We start from the raw sequence: 24,184 nt of genomic DNA on the forward strand, positions 1-24,184 counted from the left end.
TAATTACAGTGTTGAGGGGTGGCTCCAGGATCTATCAACTTCCAAAATATTGATGGCAATCATCTATTGTTTTGCCCCATATAATTTACAATTATGCAAAACCATATTGTTCCACACCCAATGGCTGTTACATTGTTTAATAAAGTATTTGTCCAAATGTCAAGGGAGGAGTTTGATTTGTCAGTTTCCAAAGTGGTCTCCTGCTATAAAGTAGTTGCTTGCAGTCTTCATAGAAAATGGTCTCTGTTTGATCACTGCTGGGATTTTACATGTGAATAGTTTTGTTTGAAGACTGGTTGTTGTTTGTATTAATGGTCAATATCCATATAATTCCTGATGGATCTCCAAAGTCTAACCATGATAACCACTGCAAATTCAGAGTTCTGCAAAGAAGGATCAAGGCAACGATAATAAAAGGTAAATCAGGATTTGAGAATAGGCTGGCATACTATATAAAAACATTCTGTATAGGCTTCTATTGATGGAAACACAGGAAAAGATTCAAGAGACTCAGGTGATCAATTCAAGAGATTCTGCAGATTCTGGAAATCCAGAGCAACACACACAAAATGCTGGAGGAACTCAGCTGGTCAGGCAATACATTTGGAGGAAAATAAACAATTGATATTTTGGGCCAAAACTCTGGAGGAAAATAAACAATTGATGTTTTGGGCCAAACCTCTTCACCAGGATTGGAAAGGAAGGAGGAAAAAGCAAGAATAAGAAGAAGGGGAAGGGGAAGCGGCACAAACTTGCAGGTGATAGGTTAAGCCGGGTGAGAGGGAAGGTGGATGGGTGGGAAGATGAACCGAGAAGTTGGAAGGTTATAGGTGGAAAAGATAATAGAGTGAAGAAGGTATCTGATAGGAGAAAGGATGGGGAAAAGATGGACAGAGGGAAGTGATGGAGAGGTGAAGTGAAGGGAGGGGTTAAGAGAAACCCAGAATGTGGAATGGAAAAAGAGAGAAAGTATGGATAGGAAGGAGAGAAATTACCCAAAATTAGATAAATCAATGTTCATTCCATCGTTAGAAATTACTAATATCTAATATGCGGTGTTGCTCCTTCAACCTGAGTTTGGCATTATCACGGCAGTAGTGGAGGCCATTGGCAGACATACCAGAAGAGGAATGGGAAGTTGAATTGAAATACATAGCCACTGGGAAATCTGCCTTTAGTGGCAGAGTGAAGGTACTTGCAAAGTGGTCCCCAGTCTGCGTCAGTCTTACTGACATAGAGGAGACCACACTCGAACACTGAATACAGTAGATGACCATGTAGGTGAACTGTCTCACCTCGATGGACTGCTTGGGACCCAGAATGGTGATGAGGGAGGAGGCTTATGGACAGGTGTAGCACATTTCACGCTTGTAAGAGTAAGTGCCAGGAAGGCTATCAGTGGGGTAGTCAAGTGAGTCAACTGTTTATTCCCCTCCATAGAAGCTGCTTGACTTGCTGAGTTCCTCCACCATTTTTTGTGTTGCTCAAGGGCATTTCATGGCCACTTTTTGCTCCCCTAATTTTTTTTCTTATATTCTTGCCTACGTCCTCTATAGGCCTCAATTGACTGATTTAATGCAAATTTCTCATATTTGTCATACCTTTCCTTTTCCCTTATCAAACAAAATCCTTTAATTCACCACGGATTCTTAATCCTTACAGCTTTTCCGCTGTTTCATGCAGGGACTTGCTGGTTCTGAGCTTCTACTCTTCCATTTTTAAATACCCCTCACTTATCAGATGTTGTTTCCCCTCTAGCAGCTGCTCCCAGTCAACTTCCAGCCGGTCCTGTCCTGCACCTCTGATATCGGTTTCCCCCCAGTTCAGTGCTCAAACTCGGGGACCAATCAAAATGACTGCCTTGAAGCCTATGGTTACTACTCCAAAAGGGTTCCTTCATAGACCTTTATCACTTTCCCATTCTCATTCCCTAAGATGAGGCCAGGTACAGGCCCTTCTCAAACTGCACACTCGATATACTGTTTCAGAAAACCCTAGCAAATGTATTTTATATATTCCTCCCCCATCAAAGTCCCTTGCACTAACGCAATCCCAATCGATAATGACCAAGTTAAATTCCCCTGATACTACAACCTTATAACTTGAAAAGTTCATGAGGATAGCTTGTGTGAGTGAGACCTTTTCTCTTTGGAGTGAAGAGGATGATACGTGACTTGATAAAGTTGTACAAGATCGTAAGTGGCATAGATTGAATGCACAGTCAGAAACTTTTTCCCATGCAGAAATGGCTAAATGACATAAATTTATGGCAATTGGAGAAAATTATAGGGGCTGAATGTCAGATATTTTTTTTAATACACAGAAAGTGGTGGGTGTGTAGAACACTTTGCCAGTGATGTTGGTAGAAGCAGAAACATTAGAGGTATTTAAGAAACTCTTAGATAGATGATAGAAAAATGGAGGTCTACATAGGAGGAGAGGGCTAGATTGATCTTGGAATTGTTTGAAAGGTCAGCTCAACATCATGAGCCTATGGGCTGGTATCGGGCTGTAATGACCTATGTTTTATGAATCGAATTTCCCTGGAAGGTGGTGCATGTGGTGTTCATTCAGCTCCAAATGCCAGTAAAAGTCAGGGTACCTCACTGTGAGGATTCTTATTCTGACGGAGGCTCTGCATCCAGAAAAGATGCCCCTGATGCGGTGCAAGCTGCTTTGCTCTCTTTTTGACTATCGAGGGGTTTGGTAAGGGCAAGGTGGAGAAGGGGCATGAGCTGGCTTTCAGTTTGATAGCCTGATGGTGAAGAAAGTTGGAGGAGATGGAGGGGCCTGGGGAACAAGGATGCAGGGCATCCAAATGTAGCTGGTGGTGGACATAATCAAAGTGGTGCAGGTTGGGACATGATTGGGATAAGAATTAGAAAGTTTTTGCGGATTTCCCTGCTGAGAAGATGATTGGAGGGAGGTTGAGGAGATGGTAGGATGGGGGTCAAGGAGTGTATGCTGAGAGTTAGAAAGGAGGCTGAACATAGGATCATAGGGTTGCAGTTGACAACAAAGATAGGAGGAACATATACACCTCCAGGAACATTGGACACCATCAGTTTTAGTGTGGGGCCAATAATTCTGCAGTGATGAACTTAGAGCACTCTGCGTTACTCAAGACAGTGTAACGTTTCTTGAACCCAGGAGCTGATGCACGACCAGGCTTATGAATTGGAGCGGCTATTTGGGGCAGCATCTGTTTAGTACCCCAAAGCCAAAGTAACATGTCCCCAAAATGGTTCAGCACCCCATTAATGAGACATCTGACTGAAACCAACAATTCCCTTCTGTGTCTATCTTACAACATCATTGACCTTACAGCCCTGTGCTTGCTCTACCACTCAGTAAGATCATGGCTGACCTTCTACCTCATTGTCTCTTTCCTGCATTAACTCTGATTAACTCTGCATGTGTGTTGACATTAATAGGTATCTTCATTTAATCTTTTCACAATTTAATGCCTTTGCTGGAAAGCTAGTGGCTTAATATCTGATTACTGCAGCCATCATCTCTTTACCCAACCATTCATGACCTGACAAAAGGTGAGAAACTTGTTCCACCTTGTGACACAGAGAGGACGATCAGTGGATTAAACGGCCATTAGATATTGTACCTGAGCTTTAATGCAATTGATGGCGATGGCAGAATTCACGATTTAATGAGAAGTGGTGTTTACTTATTTTCGGTGCAACGATCTTCTGAAACGAATTGAGCTTCAAGACTTAATTCTTCCCATTAATAAAAGGTCATAAGACATTCAGAAGGTTCTGATGATTAGATTTTTATTCAATATAAGAATTAAGACAACTATTAACATTAAGATAGCTAAAAATCTCAGCATTTAAAGAAATAGATAAATATCTGAATTGACTGTCATCTTCATTTGCTGAACCCCAAGGATCAGATGTTTAATCTCTCAACAAACAATGGATTATACCTCTATTTTTGGCATTTCAAACATTCTTGCCTTAATCACCAACACCAAATTATATTCCATGCAAGGAAATTGGAAAATATTTTGATTCAAGCAGCTATGGGGTAGTTTCCATCCAGAAAGGTGCAGATGCATGATATGAACTGTTGATGATGGGACTTCATCCAATTTTACAGATCACTATACCTTACTGTGCATCATCCAGAGAAGACACAGTTCCCAATGGCCGATGGACAGAAACAACAAATCCTTTAATTAAATGACAGAGGCTGCAGAGGAGTGAGAGATGACTCACATTCAATGTGAGTGAATATCCCAGCAGAAAAATACATTCTAAAGTTCTCTAACTGTGAAAATTTTATATAAAGAGCAGAAAAACCTATAACCTAGAGTGATGTGTTCCTAGTTCTTCTGAGTCTGTTCTATGACCCTAATACAAAACATCCTACAGCTGATGGCAACATGGATGGAAATGAATGTTATACCAATAATGAGAGGAAGATGTCAGTAATGTTTACATGAATCCCACTTGAAGGAATCTGGTCCAATTTCACAATTAACATGCCTTCATTAAGGAATGCTCACCACCAGGCAGCTATGCCCTGAGGTCAGACCTAGCTAAACCCAATAATATAATTCTACTTCTTATTTGAGGACATTTGGAATAGAAAATAGCTCAAACCAATTTACCAACAGCAAGAACTTTGTAAATTCCATTGAAAGCTATTGCATAAAATACTAATGATTTAATAGCACAGTATTGATAATCAAAAATGAATCGTTATGTGTAAAGTTACGTTTTTATGACAAAGAATTTTTTTCATATGGACTAATTCTATTTGTCTTCATATCTTCATCCATTGGTTTTACCATAAAATCTGAAATTCAAATTGAAAAGTTTATTTATTTCAAGTTTCCGTCAGAGCTATAAACCTTCCCATTATCTAGAGTTGGTGCCTCAAGAAGACAACTTCCATCACAAGAGATCATCATCTACTGGGACGTACTCTTCCCCCCACCCCCCCCCATTACGACTCTTGGGGAGGAGTTACAGGAACCTGAAAACACTCACTCTTTCAGAAACAGCCTCTTCCCCTCTGCCATTGGATTTCTGAATGATACATGAACCCATGAACCCTACCACACAATTTCTTATATTTGCACTATTTATTTTGTAATTTATTGTAACTTTTATGCCTTTATACTGCACCACTGACATGGAACAACAAATTTCACTTCATTGAAGTTATTGGTAATGAAAGTGGTTCTGAATGATTCTCATGGCTTCAACTGAACATTAACGTATCATTTTTCAAAATTCTTATTGGTAATCATTTTCCTTAAGTAACAATAAATTAAATTGTCTTCCCCTTGGACATATGTGTGTAGAAATTGACTGCTTTTGTGTGTTTGTCATGTAATATTAGTTGTGTGAACATGAAATAAATTATTTAATTTGAAATGCTCTTACTGCAAAAAAACAAGAACAAATACTCAGAAATTTCAACTCCGTTCATGGGCAGTTGGATAAGTAAAGGATGTTAAAGCAAATGATGATTATTTATTTCATTTCCATATAAGCTTATTTACAAGATCTCAATAGGAAAAAGGGATTAGTGAATGAAAATCAAGAAAATGACAGAGGCTAGAAATTTGAAAATAAACATAAGATACATATTGGAAATACTCAGCAGATCAGGCCATGTTTGTGAAAAAGACGTTGCAATAATGTTTCAGGCCAAAGAACTTTCATTTGAACTGGAATTAGGATTTGTGCTCATTTGAAGGATAAATATCAGGAAAACTCAACTGCGTGAGATGGCCTATTTTATGCAATTATGTAATTACACAAATAAAACAAAATGAGAATTTCCTTTTCAGAAGATAACAGTAACTGAGTTGATACTTACCAAGCCTTCATTTTACTCTCCATTTTCCTCTGCCTTGTAAGGTGTAGTTGTAGCATAAGCACTCCTGTATGGAATGATCTGGCTTAAGTTCAGTTGTCTTATATTTTGCCATCTTCTGTACCCAGGCCTCCACCTCCTCCTGTTGCCTCTTCTCCAACCATTTCTCCTCCTGCAGAACCAATATCTTCTCCAGCCAAACTTTGAGGATAAAATGTTTTATTTATGCAGTTACTCAAAAGAAAATAATGCCCTTTTTCTGCTGATGTTTATGAAAGCATCTTTGAATCTGCCTCTGCTCAAATTAAGCACATCTTATATGCAAACAGACCTGTCCATTCTAAGCACCTGATTGTCAGAATGATTGGACCTCCACTAGGTAGCTTAGGGAAGTTTTCAGGGTGTGGCTCTGTGACTGCATGCAAAATTCGAATTAATAGTTTTTAACACTTAACAGGAGAACATAAGCATTATGTTCTCAGTAATGTGTGGCCTGATTTTCATAAACTCCTTGATGCAGGCTATTCTATAATATTGGGACAGTTATACCATTACCCCAAATCACAGGCCACTCTGGGACACATTCTTCTTCCAACGTGGCATCTAGTGCAGGTTTCTCTTAGAGACCTGGCCATCAGCTCATTGTTGCAGCCGAGTATATATTAGGGTAGTGACACTATAGAACAGCTTCGGTGTGGCTCCCATTCTCAGACTCACTAGCTGTTATAGCTGTCACCAAGACTGGATTGAAACGAATGTGTTTCATAGTCTCTAACATTAGAGAGCAGCCTGTACCTACTCATAAGTAACTGTAAAGTTAAAAACAGTTTTTATATTTTCATGCAAATTGTGATCTAACTTAAATGAACTAAAAACTAAAACCTAGCAGCCAATTCCTCTCAGCAATTGCAAAGAGCTTTTGCGCTAATTTTATCCTAATGCTAAAGTTTTCTTGGTATGTCCTCAGCTGATAGATCTCCCGGTCTGAGAGCTGGGAAGCCTGTGCTGTTGGATTCCATGATTAATACAGTTCAGCTACTTAAGCCCACAGTGGCATTGGGCACCTACTGACAAATGGAACTTAGTCATGGTGCTGGGCTAGCATATTTCCCTACTTTAAGCCACTATACCATATCCGGGGCACTGTCACTGATCATGGAATATAGGTATTTCTGTCCAGGTTTGCTTTAATTTGGTCCAAAGCTTCCAGCATCAGTAAAACTCACAGGCTGAGATTTGTTTTGATGTCAGTACCATGCTAGACTTCTCAAAGGAACTCATTCCAAAGGTTATTTAAAATAATGCTGGTTAAATCCAATACCAACAAAATCTGATGATAGGAAAGCTTTGTGTGCTACAGTTTTCCCCTTGGGACTGTGGGGCAGGGATGGGATGAGATGCTGATGAGTGCTGCAGTGCAGTCAGTCTAACTAACCTAGAATAACATAGTAAAAGCAAGTTAATAATTGTGAACAGAAGTATCAGTGAATTTAAGGAGCTTGAATGATGGATACATTACAGGTCACCTTGTTCTCATTAAATGTACAGTATATCCTTGGCCATGTGAGAAAATATGGAACACTTCTCACTGTCTTGGGCTGTGTTGTAGCCGGCTGAGCTCAAATCTTGGTTCTGAGCATGAGCCAGATATGCTATCACTGAAATGCACCCATTGGGAGCAGGATGAGGAATTAGAAACGAGTGAGAGGGTGAACCATCACTAGAGGAAGAAGTAGTACATGTGAAGAGAAGGAGAGACAATACTGTACAACAGATCCAAGAGACCTATTAAGTTTCCGTTTAAATACTCCATAAAAGTATAATTGTATCCAACCCCAGCACCTCCTCTACACTGAGCTGCAGATTATCAAACATTGTATGTATAAAATGGACCTTCCCAAATCTCCTTTAAAATTCCTTCCTCTACCTTAAACATGTGCTCTCTTAATTTCCATAAATAATCTAATATTAAGGAAAGTGCATCAACTCAAATCTAAGTCCATCAACATTTGCAGAAGCAAAGCAGGTTGTGAAAGTTGCTATGGAAAGTACACAGAGACCTGAGCTTCAAACATAGTTGCATAGATAGAGCACATTGGTGGAGAAGTTATAAAGAGCCTTTATTAAAGATCAACCTGGCTATTACATCTATTCCAAGTCACTACATTTTAAGATTTTTGTGAAGGCCTTAGGTAGGGTGCCAAAAATATTTAAAAGCAAAGGTTGAAGATGATGAGATTATTCTCCTTTGAGCAGAAAAGGAAAAGAGTGGAGATGATAGAGGTGTTTAAAATAATCAGTCATCTAAAAGGCAGAGTGAAATTGTTTCCATTGAAGATAGCCAAAAAAAATGAAGATGAACAATGAAAATGCCAAGGATATCATGACTGTTAAGCCTGCTACTTCTAAAATGCGCAAGAAGTTCAGTTGTTAAGGATTTCATAAAGAAAAGAAAATCGAAGGCCTAATGGAAACTGATGAAGGAACAAGATAACATATTGTCCTTACAAAATCCAGTGCTATTTTTTTTTGAAGGGATCCCTGTGCTCTGACTGTGCAGTTAATGTTAGAGTCATAGAGATGTACAGCACGAGAAAAGGCCCTTTGTCTCATACCTGATCATGCCGACAAGATGTATATTCAAACAAACCTCACTTTTCCAGAACTTGGACCAGGCTCTCCCTATATCTCAGTGCCTCAATTTATGTCCAAGTCCATGTAAATCTTTTTTGCATTCTTTCCATTTTAATCACATCCTTCTATAACAGCATGATCAAAACCGAACACAATATTCCAAGAATGATCCAAAAAAATCTATGTTTTGTACAATAGTCTTGTACAATTGTAACATAACCTCACAACTTCTATATTCAATACTCTGATGAATGCTACCATGCCAAAAACATTTTTTACCACTGTCTACCTATGATTTCACTGTAAGGGAACTATGCATCTGTACCCCATGTTTCCTCTGTTCTACAACAGTACCCAGAGTTTATCCATTTAATGTTAAACTCTTGCTGATTTATCTTTACAAAATGTAACATATTGCACTTACCTAGATTAAATAATATTTACCATTCCTCATTCTACCCAACCAATCAAGATCCCACTGCAATCCTTAATAGTCTTCTTCACTGCCTACGACACCACCTATTTTAGTGTCATCTGCAAACTTACAAACTATTCCTTAAGTATTCTTCATATAGCCTCTTCCATATCATTAATATAGTTGACAAATTACAATGGGCTCAGCTATGACTGCTGGGGCATACCATGAGTCACAGACCTCCAGTCTGAAAAACATTCATCCACCTGTTTCTTACCATCCATACAATTTTGTAGGCAGTTTTCTAGCTCTCCTTGGATGCTATGCAATCTAACCTCCTCGAACAGTTTACCATGTGGAACCTTATCAAAAGCCCTAGCAAAATCCATACACACCACATCTATCACCTCCCTTCAATAACCTTCCTCATCACTTGATCAAAGCCATTAAATCAAACGCTTAAAATATATTCTTCCACACACAAAACTATCTTGGCTACCCCTAATCAAGTCCTGCCTTTCCAAATATAAATATATCTTATCCCTCAGAATGCAGTCCTGCAATCTACCTATGATGAGGTTTTGTCCATCCCTGCTTAAATAATTTGCTATCCTTCAGTCTTCTGGAACCTTGCCAGAGGACAATGGTGTTGCAAATATTTGTGTAAGTGCTCTCACATTTTCTTCTTTAATCTCCCATAGTGTTGTGGATGCACCTTGTCTGGATCCAGAGATTTGTCTGCCTTCTTGCATTTTAACACATTCAATGCTTCTTCTACTGTAATCTGGACATTCCAAGATCCATTTAAGCTTCCAAGACGTGAACTTTTACAATCAGCAGCAGAGGGTTGTCAGTGGAGTTTATCTCCAAACTCGAGATCTGGAACTTGACACATTCATTTGCAACTGGATTCCTGACCTCCTGACCAACAGACCACAATCTGTAAGGATTGGCATTGAAACCTATGCCACAACTATTGTGAACACACTTGTGCCCCACAAGGTTGTATCATCAATCCCTACCCTACTCCTGCAATACACATGACATGTCCAGATTCTGCTCTAACTCTGTCTATACATTTTCAGATGATACCACTGGTGTGGGCCATATTACAAATGAGATGAGTTGGAGTACAGGAGAGCTTAGTGACAAGGTATCATGACCAGAACCCTTCTGTCAAAGACAACAATACAAAATATCCAGACATTGACCTCAGGAAAAGTGTGGTGCACAAGCTCCTGCCCACATCAATGGTATTGGGTTGAGAGGGATGAGAACTTCAAGTTCCTATGAGTGAACATCATCATTAGCCTGTCCTGGTCCAGCCACCTAAATGTCACAGCCTAGAAAACTCACCAGTGCCTCTACTTTCTCAGCAGGCTAAAGGAATTTGGCATGACCCCTTTGACCCTCCCCAATTTACATCAAATAACTGTAGACAACAGGGAAACATTTGCCTGGCTGTGATTTATCAAATACACCTCAACTTTCAATACTATCATACCCTCAATATTAATAAACCTGGGACTCTGTATCTCCCTCTGCAATTAGACCCTTAGCTTCATCATCATGAGACTCTAGTCAGTACCAATTGATGATAATATCTCCTCCTTGCTATCAATCAATACAAGTGCAACTCAAGGAGCTGTACTTAGCACCTGCTCTACTCTCTCTACATTCATGACCATGTGGTTTAGCACATCTCACTGCCATTTATACATTCGCAGATGATACAACTGCTGTTGGTAAATCTGAAATGGCAACAAGAAAACATGAAGGAATGAGTTGGTTGGTTGAGTGATGTTGCAATAATATTCTTGCACCATGTCAGCAAGACGAAGTAACTGATTATGGACTATATTTATCACTGCTTCAATACAACAGCAGCAAAATTAAAGACCATATCCACCCCAGCCATTTTCCCTTCTCCCTCTCCCATGCTCAGAAAACACAAAAGCCTGAAAGCATCAAAGGCATAACCCCAATGCAGGCAAATAGGATTGGTGTAGGTGGGCATAAAGGTCAGCATGGCATTGAGTCAAGGGCCCATTTTCCTACTGTACAGCTCCCTGACTCTGCATTATGTTGCCTACCTGACAGGTCATTTACACCGGCACAAAAGCAGGCAGGGAATGGAGGGATATTGACCAGGTGTAGGCAGATAGGATTAGTTTGGTTTGCCATCACAGTTAGCACATTATGTGTTAGAGAGCCTGTTCTTGTGCCGTACTGAAATAACTTTTGTGTCCTATGACTCTATAAAAGTGTTCAAATCAATTCCTCTACTTTTACATTGTAAGTTAAAAATATTAAATATTTATGCTATTGTTTTTGCATATGTTCTCACAATAAATTCAATGAAAATCCATGAATTACCCTTCTTGAACATCTTTCTGACGATTCACTACTTTCAGATGATGATGATGATCGATTTCTTGTTGTTGTTGTTGTTGTCATCATCTTCGTTGTTAATGTTGCATTCACTGTTGAGGTTTCTCTAGTTACTGGTGTGACAGTTGTTGCGTTTGGTGAGGTTCCGGTTGTGTTTAGTGCAAAGCCTGTTGTTGGTGTGGCAGTTGATGGATTTGGTGAGGTTCCGGTTGTGTTTAGTGCAAAGCCTGTTGTTGGTGTGGTAGTTGATGGATTTGGTGAGGTACTGGCTGTGTTTAGTGCAAAGCCTGTTGTTGGTGTGGCAGTTGATAGATTTAATGCGTTAGCTGCTGTGGTATTTGTGCACTTAGTAATGATACTACGAACTCTGTCTTCTTCGGTTAGGACTCGGCCTGTACAATTAGCAGTCTCCTGTAAACAGAATGTAATTCCATAAAACTTCCAAAGCAGCAGATTTATAAGTGCTATCATCAGTTTTAAGTGGGTTATTCCTATAGGCATTGCTTTATCATCAAGGTAAGGTCCCTAAATGGAGAACGCCTATGTGTGACCTTGTTTAACTTGGGGAGGCTAATGAATGGGCAGCCACTACATGGTCCTTGACAGATCAATGTCAGTGTCCAGTAGCATGGAGTGAAAGATAATTGAAAGCCCTTTCTCCACCCTCACTGCCATTGTGATGTGTCATCATCTTCCACCAGATCCACCATTAACATTGTGGATGAATCGCTCTTTGTCGGGAAACTCTTCCTTGACTTTACCACCACGGGCGACCCTACCACAAGCTAAACCCCAGGCGACATCACTCTTGGGATTTCAGGAACCCACTTGACTCTCCATCATGACAAGGTGAGGTCAAGGTGAACAGCTTATCACACACTCTAGAGACACTTGTATTTGTTCATCGGTTGAAAATTACTCTAAAAAAAGCAACACTCACAGCTTTTCAGTGGGCTCAAAATATTTGCGAGCAATCGCTTACTTAGAGCAATGAGCATGTGCTATAAAAAGTAAGAGGGGTCTTTTGTAACTTTTTGGAGGGCTTGAGATATCATGGATTACTAGGCTCTTGGCAAAGGCCTATAACAAGAAATGAGGTTTAAGCAGAATGCCCATTGTGGGAGTGGCAGTTGTATGAGTGGATGGTGTTAGGGTAGAGAGCTTGAGGCTTTGGCTCAGGGAGCTTCGGTGAGAAGAAGCAAAGGCTATGGTAAGTTCCTGGTAAGTTTCTTTCCTTCTTCCTTTCTTTGTCGATGAGTGTCTACCCAGAATAGAGAGAATGGATCCAAGGTTATTTGTGTGTTCCTCATGTCAACTGTGGGCGTTTTGAGTGACCACCAGTCTCCCTGATAACCGCATTTGTGTGAAGAGTATCCAGCTGCAGTGTTAGGGAACTGGAGCTACAGTCGGATGCCTTATAGATCATACAGAACAATCAGGAGGTGATATGTAAAGGCCACAAGGAGGCGGTCACCCGTAAGCTGCAGGAGGCAGGTACCTGGCTGACTGTCAGGAAAGGGAACGGGAATGGGCAGCCAGTGCAGAGTACCCCTATGGTACTACCAGAGTAAGCCCTCAGCGACTTAGGTCTATGGCATTGAGACTGGCTTTGAGGCTCTGAAGGGAAGTGGGGAGACGAGGAGTGCAGTAGAGATAGGGATTTCCATAGTTAGAAGAGCAGACAAGAGATTCTGTGGAGGTGAAAGATGGTATATGCCTCCCAGATGCAAGGGAATGGACGTCTCAGACCAGGTTCACAACATTCTAAAGGAGGAGGGTGAACAGCTGAAAGTTGAGGTATATATTGCTACCAATGGCATAGGAAGGAAAAGGGTGAGGTCCTGAAGAGTGAATATAAGGAGCTAACTAGGACACTGAAAAGTATGATTAGTAATCTCTGGATTGCTTCCACTGCTCCAGACCAGTGAAGGTAAGAATAGAAAGATTTGGCAGATGAATGTGTGGCTGAGGAATTGGTGCAGGGGACAGGGTTTATGATTTGTAAATCATTGGGACCTCTTCTGTGGTAAGTATGACTTGTACAAAAAAGATAGCTTACACCTGAACTTCAAAGGGACCAATATCCTTGTGGGCAGGTTTGCTAGAGCTGCTGGGGAGGGTTTAAACTAGTTTGGCAGGTGGATGGGAACCAGAGCGATAGGTCCGAGGATGGGGCAGTTGGTGTACAGGTAGATGCAGTGTGTAAAGGAACTGTGAGGAAGAATAGGCAGTTGACAGGGCAAAATTGCAGTCAGTGGAATGGGTTGAAGTGTGTCAATTTTAATGTGAGAAGTATCAGGAACAAAGGCAAACTTTTAGCATGAGTTCATACATGGAACAACAATGTTGTGGCTATTTCAGACACTTGGCTGTCACAAGGAAAGGAAAGGCTGCTGGATGTTCAGGAATTTAGATGTTTCAAAAGGACAATGGAAGCAGTAAACGAGGTGAGGGAGTGTCATTTTTATTGAGGGATAGAATCACAGCTGCAGAAAGGGAGAACGTTCTGGAGGGATTTTCAACTGAGTCAGTGTGGGTAGAAGTCAGAAACAGGAAGGGAGAAATCGTTCTATAGGGAGTATTATACAGACCCTCTCACACCGAGGAACAGATTGGGAGACAGGTTTTGAAAAGTTGCAAAAACAAGACAGTGAGGGTGACATGAAGGAGCTGAAGAATGGAGAGCTAGAAGCTGGCATGGCAAGGACCTAGAGAGAAGAAATAAGGAAAACCCCAAGGTATTATACATGTATGTGAAGTACAGCTGGATGACTAGAGTGAGGGTAGGATCGATTAGGAATAAAAGAAGAAACATGTATCTGAAGCTGGAGGAGGCAGGGGAGGTCCTTAATGAATGTTTTGCATCAGTATTCAGTACTGAGAGGGACCTTAATGTTTGTGAGGACTGTGTAAAACAGGCTGATGTGCTAGAACATGTCATTGTTAAGAAGGAAGCTATGCTGGAACTTTAAAAAATATTATGATCGATGAATCCCACAGGTTGGATGGGATACGATGGTAAGTGAGGGAAGAAATTGCTGCACCATTAGCAATGATCTGTTCACCCTCATTGATCACAGGAATAGTACCAGATGATTGGAGGGTAACAAATTTTATTCCTTTGTTCAAGAAAGGGAGCAGGGATAATCCTGTGAATTATAGCCCAATAAATCTTACTACAGTGGTGGGCAAATTACTGGAGAAGATTCTTAGATACAGGATTTATAAACATTTAGAGAAGCATAGTCACATTAGGGATAGTCAGCATGGCTTTGTGAAGGGTAGGTCATGAGCCTGACTAAATTCTTTGAGGATGTGACAAAGCACATTGATGAAGGTAGAACAGTGGGTTTGGTGTATATGGATTTTAGTATTTGCTAAGTTTCCCATGATAGGCTCATTCAGAAAGTCATATGCATGGGATCCAGGGAAACCTGGCTATTTGGATGTAGAACTAACTTACTCATAGAAGATAGGGCATATTTTGCCTGGAGATTGTTGACCATTGTGTGTTCTGAACTGTTCTGGACCCCTGCTCTTTGTGACTTGGACAAAAAAAGTTGAAGGGTGGGTTAGTACATTTGCAAATTACATGAAAGATTATGGAGTTGTGGATAATGTAAAAGTTTGTCATAGGTTACAGAAGGATATTGACAGAATGCAGAGCTGACAAGTGAAAGATGGGGATCCACCTGGAAAAATGTAAAGTGATTCACTTTAGAATGTTGAACTTAAAGGCAGAATCCATGGTTAATGGCAGGAATCTTTGCAGTGTGGAGGAACAGAAGGATTTTGAGGTGTATGTTCATAGATCCCTCAAAATTGCCCCCCATTTTTATAGGTGGTTAAGAAACCGCATGGTGTTTTGGCTTTCATTGGTCAGAGGACTGAGTTCAAGAGCCATGAAATAATGTTGCAGCTTTTTAAACCTTGGTTGGACTACACTTAGAATATTGTGGTCAGTTTTGGTCACCTCATTATTGGAAGGATTTGAAAGCTTTAGAGAGGTTGCAGTGGAGATTTACCAGGATGATGCTTGCATTAGAGAGCATGTTTTATGAGGATAGGTTGAGTGAACTAGGGCTTTTTTCTCAAGAGCAAAAGAGGATGAGAGCTGGCTTAATATAGGTATACAAGATAATAAGAGGCATATAGTAGATTGAGTGGACAGCCAGAGACTTTTTTCCAATGGTAGAAATGGCCAATACAAGGGGGTCATAATCTTAAGGCAATTGGAGGAAATTAGGGGGGGGGGGAAGATATCAGAGGTAAGTATTTTACACAGAGATTGGTGGGTTCATGGTAAGCCTTGCCTTGGGTGGTGATAGAGACAGATACCATAGGGGCATTTAAGAAACTCTTAAGTACTAGAAAAATGGAGTGATGTGTAAGAGGGAAGGGTTAGATTGATCTTAAAGTAAGTTAAAGGGTCAGTACAACATCATGGGACAAATGGCTTGTATTGTTCTGTAATGCTTTATGTTCTATGTTCTATTAATCTCCTTTTTGTGAGATCATTGACCTTCTTGGTCAAAGGAATTGAGAATCAATGGTGGCATTGGAGTCATACATCTGCTAACTGTGAACAAGATTTTTTAAATGATAATTTAGTATTTTTATGGTTACATTACTAGTGTTAGCTTTTTAAGTGCCAGATTTAGTTCAATAGTTGAACTTAAGAGAGGAGGGTGGGATCAGATCAGTTGTTGAGGGTGATAGTCATACAGGGGGGATGGAGAATCAAGATCAGGAAGCCTTTGGCTAGAGTTTTCTCAGAGTTGATTTCAGTCTATGGCAGATCCCACTGGGAATCTGAGAGAAGGTGTGACATGAGGAAGTGACACTTTGAGAAAGGTAATTTATTTACAAATTAGTGATGGACACAACAGAGTGCCTCCAAACCAGTAACTGGCGCATTTACAGATCCAGGCTAAAATGGGCAGCAGATGAACTACTGATCCCAGGTGGGTGATGCAGGGTTGGAACCATTTGTTGCCCCTGGCTGCTCCACAGCCATCTCAGGCCCCTAGCAATAGTCCCCAATATATCAAAAATCAACATGATCAAAAATATATATCTGGAAAAGACTCTCATTTCAAAGGTGGCTGTGTGTTTCTGCTCTTCAATCACTGAGGTCAATCCAATTTCAAGGCTGCAGATAACTAAAATATTCTGTTGCTTAACTCTGGTATATATTTATTCTCATATTCCTTAATAACAAAAGGAATCCCATGAAGTTAACAAACCAGTTGTTGTGAGGCAAGGATGGGTGGCTAATGGTCTGGTCACCAAACGTCGTATGAGAACCAGGCACATGAGCTCTCACAACAGCTAACAAGACCATGTTGCATTGGGATTCATCATTGGGAGATACTGACACACACCATATGGAATTTGAAAATCAGAAACCTACAGATGCTGAAAATGTAATGAAGATAGTAGATACTGGGAGAATATATACCTGTTTCCAGATGGAAGAAGCCAAGAATATTTATACAAATCAATAGTTAGCACATAAGTGCTGAACAGTGTGCTGGTACATTCATCCAATCCAGTTTCCACGTGACTATGAGTCTCGGTTCTCACTGCCAAGCAATTTCCCTCCCCACTCACTGTTCACACAACAACATTATAACCCTGCAAATTTGTCCCTATAATACGAGGTAACAGACAGTCGCTTTAATAGTTTCTGCTGTGTGGGAGTCCACAGGAAATATTAACCAGGTGAGGACTAATCTTCACACATTCCCTGTGAGATCATAGCACTATCGAACTATGGTGCCAATAGCCCCAGACGACAACAGAAAAGAGACTGGCAAACTTTGTAATACTTACAGCATCTGAGATGGGTTTCAGAGGACACTGTGCCAGGTCCAAAGTAGAATTCTTGGCACACTCAGTTTCCTGGACACTAATAGTTATGTCCAGCAGGGCAAAGCCATTTGTTAGAAGAATGAACTAAAAAGAAGAACAATGTTATATTCAATGAATAGTATTTAAAAGTATGTACCCATTGTTTTCCATCCAAGCATGTCATTTGAGATCCCTGCGCATTACCACACTGAAGTGAAATGACTTGATATGTCTAAGGATGCTATCCATTGTAAGCTACAGCAGTGGCCAGTTTCAGGAGTGTCTACAACATAATTCCTTTCAATAACTCTTGTCTTAGTGATGTTGGATTCACAAGTCTATAGTCAGTAGGTATTTCCAGATGTTCTTCTTGAAGAGAGGTACCACATTTACCATTATTTCCTTGCTTGAAGTTCAAAATTCATTTCCTTTGTTAATACTGATGAAAAAAAAACTCCTTCAGGCTCTTACCTGTGTCTTATTGCCTCAGAGACCCTACTTTTTCCATACCTACCCTTTTGTTCTTAATATACTTACACAACTCCTGCAGATTTACATTAATCCAGTCCACCAATGATATTTTGTGCCACTCTTTCCCTTGTTAATTTCTTTAATATTATTGACAGGCCTGTACCACCTGTACTTGCCATATACAAGCTTTACCCTCTTTATCCAAACTTCACTATCCTTCAACATACAGGGTTCCTTCTACTCCTTACCCTTGGCTTTAGTCCGTACTGGGAGATGTTACCCTAAGTGCTCTCTCTTTCTGCTTCCTCTAGATCCTCTAGATCTGCAGCAGATCAATGGAAAATCTATTTCACATTTACAAAGATGTTATAACAGGGAAGTTCCATTATTGTCTTAATGACCTAAATTTCACAGTGAGAGTTTCACAAAAACTTGAGAAAATATATGACAACATAAAACCGCTTACTTGGACACAATTTACAGTCAAGTTATAAATATTAAAATATCAACAATAATAAACCATTGTCGTAATACAAGCAGCCTTTACAGAAGTGTCATTTAACGTTTCTTAATATCAAAATAAAGATAACAGGATCAGAAGTGTTATATGATTTCTTGAATTTTATCTATCATTACAAAAAAAAGGTTGATCCTTTATCTTATCCACTTTTCTGCACAATTGCCATTTTCTTTAATTCCCTATCAACCCCTGCATTCAGTGGAGAGTCACGTAGAGATATCCACTAGAAAGTCCTTTTTCTTTACAGCCCTAGTTCAAAGACCAAGAGCCTTGTAACATATTGTCATTCAGATGAAATGTACACTTGCAGTTTTGCATTTTGCTCTGCTTCTGATATTCAGCTGCAGTTCAGTGCTCCTATAACTTCTGCACAGATAATGTTTTCAAATATTATTTAGCAACCTCAATTTTTATTCTAATGGTTCTTTTTAATTTATGATAGCTTCAATAAAACTCTTATTCTGTTAAGCGTTGGCACGTGGCCAAGTGGTTAAGGCGTTCGTCTAGTGAAGGTCGCTAGTTCGAGCCGCAGTTGAGGCAGCGTGTTGTGTCCTTCAGCAAGGCACTGAACACACATTGCTCTGCGCCGGCACCAGTACCAAGCTGTATCAGCATTTGCCCTTCCCTTGGACAACATCGGTGGTGTGCAGAGGGGAGACTTGCAGCATGGGCAACTGCCGGTCTTCCATACAACCTTGCCCAGGCCTCAGTCAACATCAAAATCGATGGATGGCCAAAGAAGAAGAAGTATTTTGTTGTATTCAATTTCATCTGATTTACAAGCATGCTAACTACACTTGAGAGCTGGAGTTATAAGCAGAGATTGGGCAGGCTTGGCCTCTATACCTTGGAGCAAGCAACATTCCTTGGAGAATGACCTTATTGAAATGTACAAAATAATGAGTGGCAAAGATAAGGCTAGTACAACTGGAGATGTCCTATACAAATACAGCAAGATATTTTTACTCTACTCTCCCACCCAGGTCAGCATTTCATTTGCTTTTCTAATTGATTGCTTCACCTGCAGGTTATCTGACATTGTTTTTTTTAATGAAAAAAAAGCCCAAATTTCTCTGAACTTTGACATTGATTATTTTACAATTTAAAAGATATTAATTTTTGTGTGTGAGTGTGTGTGTGTGTGTGTGTGTGTGTGTGTGTGAGTGTGTGTGTGTGTGTGTGTGTGTGTGTGTGTGAGTGTGTGTGTGTGTGTGTGTGTGTGTGTGTGTGTGTGTGTGTGTGTGTGTGTGTGTGTGTGCACCCTTAACTCCTGGTGGAGTCGTCGGGGCGCCGTCATGACAAGCATTTTGCACCGATCTTTTTGGTGATTGCTCATCGTACGGCGTGTCTTGAGCATCTGAAACCTGGCAGAGCCCATCCCTCTCCAGGTTTTCTTTTACGAGGTCGAGTTGCTAGCTCGACACTCAACCCAGGCATGGATGGAGAGCGTGCAAGAGAGCCGGATGGATTCGAACTCAGGACCTCTCGCCCCGAAGTCCAGCACTGATGCCTCTTCACCACCAGCCAGTTTATTAAATTTTTCTATGCTCATTTCTAAAATGAATAAAGTCACTTTAGCACTTTTAGTACTTTCCAGGTAAATCACAACTCCTGTCCACATATCTTTGTAGTTCCCACCCCCTTCCCACCATAACCTTTTTGCTTTACATTGTTTGCCAATTTGAAATTATTTACCCACAGGCATTAATACAGGATAAACACAAATATAACCCTGTAAGTAACATTTTGGTATGCTGTATTAACAGCCAGCCAAGCTGAAATTGGTCCTTTCCTTCCTATGCTCTTTATAATGTAAGCTGAACAATCTTCCATTCTCCTAATATGCTATGTCCAACCTTAATAGCCCTTATTTTTGACTAGAGAGATCTAATTTCCCAAAAGATGATTACTACAAGTTCACATAAATGAACTCTTGTTGATGTTATTTAATACTAGACAAGAGATAAAAATGAATCAGGAGAATTTAATAGCACTTACCTGTACAACCTCACACATTTGGACAGCAAAGATGTTACTGACCGCATATTCTACATTCACCTTTGTGATTGTAGCATTTAGTGCCAGCTCAGCCTGTGGAGGGGCCATCACCCCACATGTTTGTGCTGTGACAAAACAAAAGCAGATTTAAAGAACAAAATATGTTTGATAGCTAAATGTTTCTGCCTCAACCTCCCCTCCTTACTGTATTTCTTTAAAGTCTACCTCTTTTGACAAGTTTTTCTTATCAACTGATCTACCGGTAATCACAATTTTATGTAGCCCTGTAACTAACATTAGAATATTTTAGAATGTAAAATTATACTTGTTGAGCTTTTGTTAGATTAATACTACACAGATCATCAGATCAACAAACCATACTCCAACACACGCAGAACTCTGGAGGAATCTCACAGGTCAGGCATCATCTGTAGAGGAAAATGAATGATCAACATTTCAGGCTGAGTCAAGTCTTGATGAAGATCTTGGCCTGAAACATCCACTGTTCACTTTCCTCCATAAATGCTGCTTGACCTTCTAAGTTCTTGCAGCATTTTGAGTATGTTGACACAGATTTCTAGCATCTGCAGTATCCAGTTATTCAACAGTAGTTTTCAATACTTGCCAGAGCAGTAGAAAATCTGGACTGCAGCAATAATAAAGATCACGATTTTCATCTCGTTTGCATGCATTGTTGTAAGGTGCACCAATCTCGTTCCTCTTTGCTTACTGGTTCCACTTTTATATACCGTGGCCCTTCAAATGTATTGCACAAATTATGCTATAATGATGCAAGTAGACACCAGAGCAATTACTCATCTCCTTCATTTCCTGGAAGATCTTACTGATGATCAAAATTTTTAAAGAGCGATCTATTTTGCACGGACTGTGGTGTCAAATTTCTGTTTGGCAATCAATGCAACCCAGGGTGCTAACTAGATATAGGACCAAATAGAAAATTACATTGGAGACATTGTAATGAGAGACACAGAGATAGCAGAGGAACTGAATGTGTATTTTGCATCAGTCTTCACAGTGGGAAACATCTGCGCGTTCAAGAGTATCAAGGATGTGAAGTATGTGCAGTGAAAATTACGACTGAGAAGGTTTACAGGAAGCTTAATGGTCTGAGGGTGGATAAATCTCCTGGACCTGATGGAATTCACCCTTGGGTTCTGAAGGATGTAGCTGGAGAGTTTGTGGAGACATTTACAATAATTTTTCAAGAATCAATAGATTCTGGTATTGTGCCAGATGACTGGAAAATTGCAAATGTTACTCCGCTATTTAAGAAGGGTGGGAGGAAGCTGAAAGGAAACTATAGACCTATTAGCTTGATATCAGTGGTTGGAAAGTTATTCGAATCGATAGTTAGGGATGAGTTATGGAGTACTTGGAGGCACATGATGAGATAGGTCAAAGTCAGCACTATTTCCTGAAAGGAAACTCCTGCCTGACTAACCTACTGCAATTTTTTGAGGAAATTACATGCAGGGGAGACCAAGGAGATGGAATGGATGTGGTGTACTTGGATTTTCAGAAGGCCTTTGACAAGGTGCTGCACAGGAGGCTGCTTATCAAGATAAGACATATGGAATTACAGGGAAGTTAGTAGTATGGGTAGAACATTGGTTGATCAGCAGAAAGCAGAGAGTGGGAATAAAGGGGACCTATTTTGGCTGGCTGCTGGTTATCAGTGGAGTTCCACAGGATTCAGTGTTAGGACTGCTGCTTTTTACGATGTATGTCAATGTTTTAGACTATGGGATTAATGGATTTGTGGCTAGATTTGCCAATGATACAAAGATAGGCAGAGGAGCAGGTAGTGTTGAGGAAACAGAGAGCCTGCAGAGAGACTTAGTTTAAGGGAATGGGCAAAGAAGTGGCAAATGAAATACAATGTTGGAAAGTGTATGGTCATGAATTTTGGTGGAAGAAATACATGGGCAGTCTATTATTTAGCTGGAGAGAGAATTCAAAATACAGAGATGCAAAGGGTCTTGGAAGTCTTTGTGCTGGATCCCCTAAAGGTTAACCTCCAGGTTGAGTCAGTGGTGAAGAAGACAAATGCAATGTTGGCATTCATTTCTAGAGGTATAGAATATAAAAGCAGGGATATGATGTTGTGGCTCTATAAGGCACTTGTGAGACCACACTTTGTGTATTGTGTGCAGTTTTTGGATCCTTATTTTAGAAAGGATATACTGACATTGGAGAGGATTCAAAGCAGGTTCACGAGAATGATTCCAAGAATGAAAGGGTTACCATATGAGGAATGTCTGGCAGCTCTTGAGTTGTGTTCCCTGGAGTTCAGGAGAATGAAGGGGGATCTCATAGAAACATTCTGAATGTTAAAAGGCCTGAACAGATTTGATATTCCAAAGTTATTTCCCATGGTAGGGGAGTCTAGGACAAGAGGGTATGACTTCAGGATTGAAGGACATCCATTTAGAACAGAGATGTGGAGAAATTACTTTTATCAGAGGGTGGTAAATCTGAGGCCATGAGTGGCTGTGGAGGCTAAGTCATTGGGTGTATTTAAAGCAGAGATAGATAGGTTCTTGATTATCCACAGCATCAAAGAGTATGGGGAGAAGGAAGGGGAGTGGGGATGACTGGAAGAATTAGATCAGCCATGATTGAATGGTGGGATGGACTCAATGGGCTGAATAGCCTACTTCTGCTCCTATATCTTACGGTCTTATGGTCTTATGTCATCTGGGCATCAGTGACCTCCATTCTCCATTTCTCTAGATAAGATAAGGATGAGTGATCTTATTGAATCCAGTTATTTTGGCTCTTCCAGGTGTTTTACTCATCAAGAATGGGTGGTATCAGCACTTTGTATATGTTAGAACTTCAATTCCCATCCCAGTGTCGAGAACAACAATGATTTGAGAACCTGCTTGACAATAGTACACTACAATTATCCTCTTCCCACCCCCCCAGTAGTTTTGCTGAATTATTTAGCAGCAGAAGCAACAACAGTTCATTTCAGTGTCTCAAGAATATGTTCTCAAAGTACTGTTGCACAACGCATTGATAGAAAATGTCACTGTTTTCTCAGTGCCCTCTCTCTTCTTCTCGTTGCACCCATACCTTAGCTTATGAGCTCAATGCTGGTGATGGTTACCTGTTATCATGTTGGGAAGATTGTGCAATGTGCAGTGAACTATCAAATCCTGTGAGCCTTTCAACCATGTTCTGTATGGATGCTGCAGAGTGGTTCAGGGAGCAGAAGCCTTGTCTCAACACAATAGTGTTCTGCTCATGCAGCAGCTTTCGTGCCAACTGTGCATGCATGCATGGTTTAGACATGGAGATGTCAGGATGTCAGTGGCATCACTGGCATATTCCAATTAGCACCAGCAGTCATGATTTGACTTGCCGCAGAGTTAACGAGCAGTTCACATAATCTGTGCCTGTCATCCTTATGAGGACAAGTATCCTTGTCGATTCTGGTGTATGACTTATAAGTAAACCGTAACTTCCTTGCTCTAAAGATCCTCAGTATCTTCCCTTTATGGACTGGTAACTGTGAGATGTTGCGATTACACACAGATGCTGCTTGATCTGAGTCCCTAAGCATTTTCTGTTTAAATTTCAACTTTACAGCACTGGCAAGTTTTTATTGTCACATTATTTTCCCGTTGTACTTACATTATGTTCTATTTTAATTTTAATAAAGGGTAATGTACTGGACCTTATGTTTCTTCACTGAAATTGTGTGTAAACGTGTGGAAGTCAATCCTTGGCTAGGTGAAAGTTAATGAACACTTTTCAGCTGATAACTTGATAAGCAGAAACTGACATTTTCTGGTTTTCTTTTTGACTTAATGTGAATGAAGAGAAGGAAGCCTCTGCTTAAGCTAAATTTGTCAATTGGTGGAGTGAAGAAAATTTTGTGAATGATTTCTAAATAATTAATGAGGGATGCCTGGGGAATAAAAGACAGGATTATTGAAACTAGTTTGTTACTTAAGATCATAAGACCACAAGACATAGGAGCAGAATTAGGCTACTCAGCCTATTGAATCTGCTTTGCCATCTCATCA

The 24,184-nt window shown here is 40.2% G+C and overlaps 1 protein-coding gene across 1 annotated transcript; it reads right to left on the reverse strand.

Moving 5' to 3' along the window:
• Window positions 1-3,839: 3,839 nt before the first annotated feature.
• On the reverse strand, window positions 3,840-20,900 carry LOC140728280 (uncharacterized). The gene is made up of 6 exons (XM_073046776.1): window positions 20,755-20,900; window positions 20,130-20,254; window positions 17,123-17,245; window positions 11,273-11,698; window positions 5,851-6,048; window positions 3,840-4,818 (listed from the first exon to the last, which is right to left on the reverse strand). Exons 1-5 carry the CDS (start codon window positions 20,819-20,821, stop codon window positions 5,863-5,865), a joined length of 927 nt encoding a protein of 308 aa, XP_072902877.1. The 5' UTR covers window positions 20,822-20,900; the 3' UTR covers window positions 3,840-4,818; window positions 5,851-5,862.
• Window positions 20,901-24,184: the final 3,284 nt, after the last annotated feature.

The sequence above is a fragment of the Hemitrygon akajei genome, chromosome 5 (assembly GCF_048418815.1).
Source record: "Hemitrygon akajei chromosome 5, sHemAka1.3, whole genome shotgun sequence".
NCBI classification, from domain to species: domain Eukaryota; kingdom Metazoa; phylum Chordata; class Chondrichthyes; order Myliobatiformes; family Dasyatidae; genus Hemitrygon; species Hemitrygon akajei.

What these genes read in the sequence shown, in the direction of transcription:
- LOC140728280 (XM_073046776.1), bottom strand. Translation starts at nt 20,821, where the DNA reads ATGCATGCAAACGAGATGAAAATCGTGATCTTTATTATTGCTGCAGTC. An exon ending in CCAGATTTTCTACTGCTCTG is followed by an intron (nt 20,255 to 20,754) that starts GCAAGTATTGAA and finishes GTTTTGTCACAG; the next exon opens with CACAAACATGTGGGGTGATG. An exon ending in AAATGTGTGAGGTTGTACAG is followed by an intron (nt 17,246 to 20,129) that starts GTAAGTGCTATT and finishes TCTTCTTTTTAG; the next exon opens with TTCATTCTTCTAACAAATGG.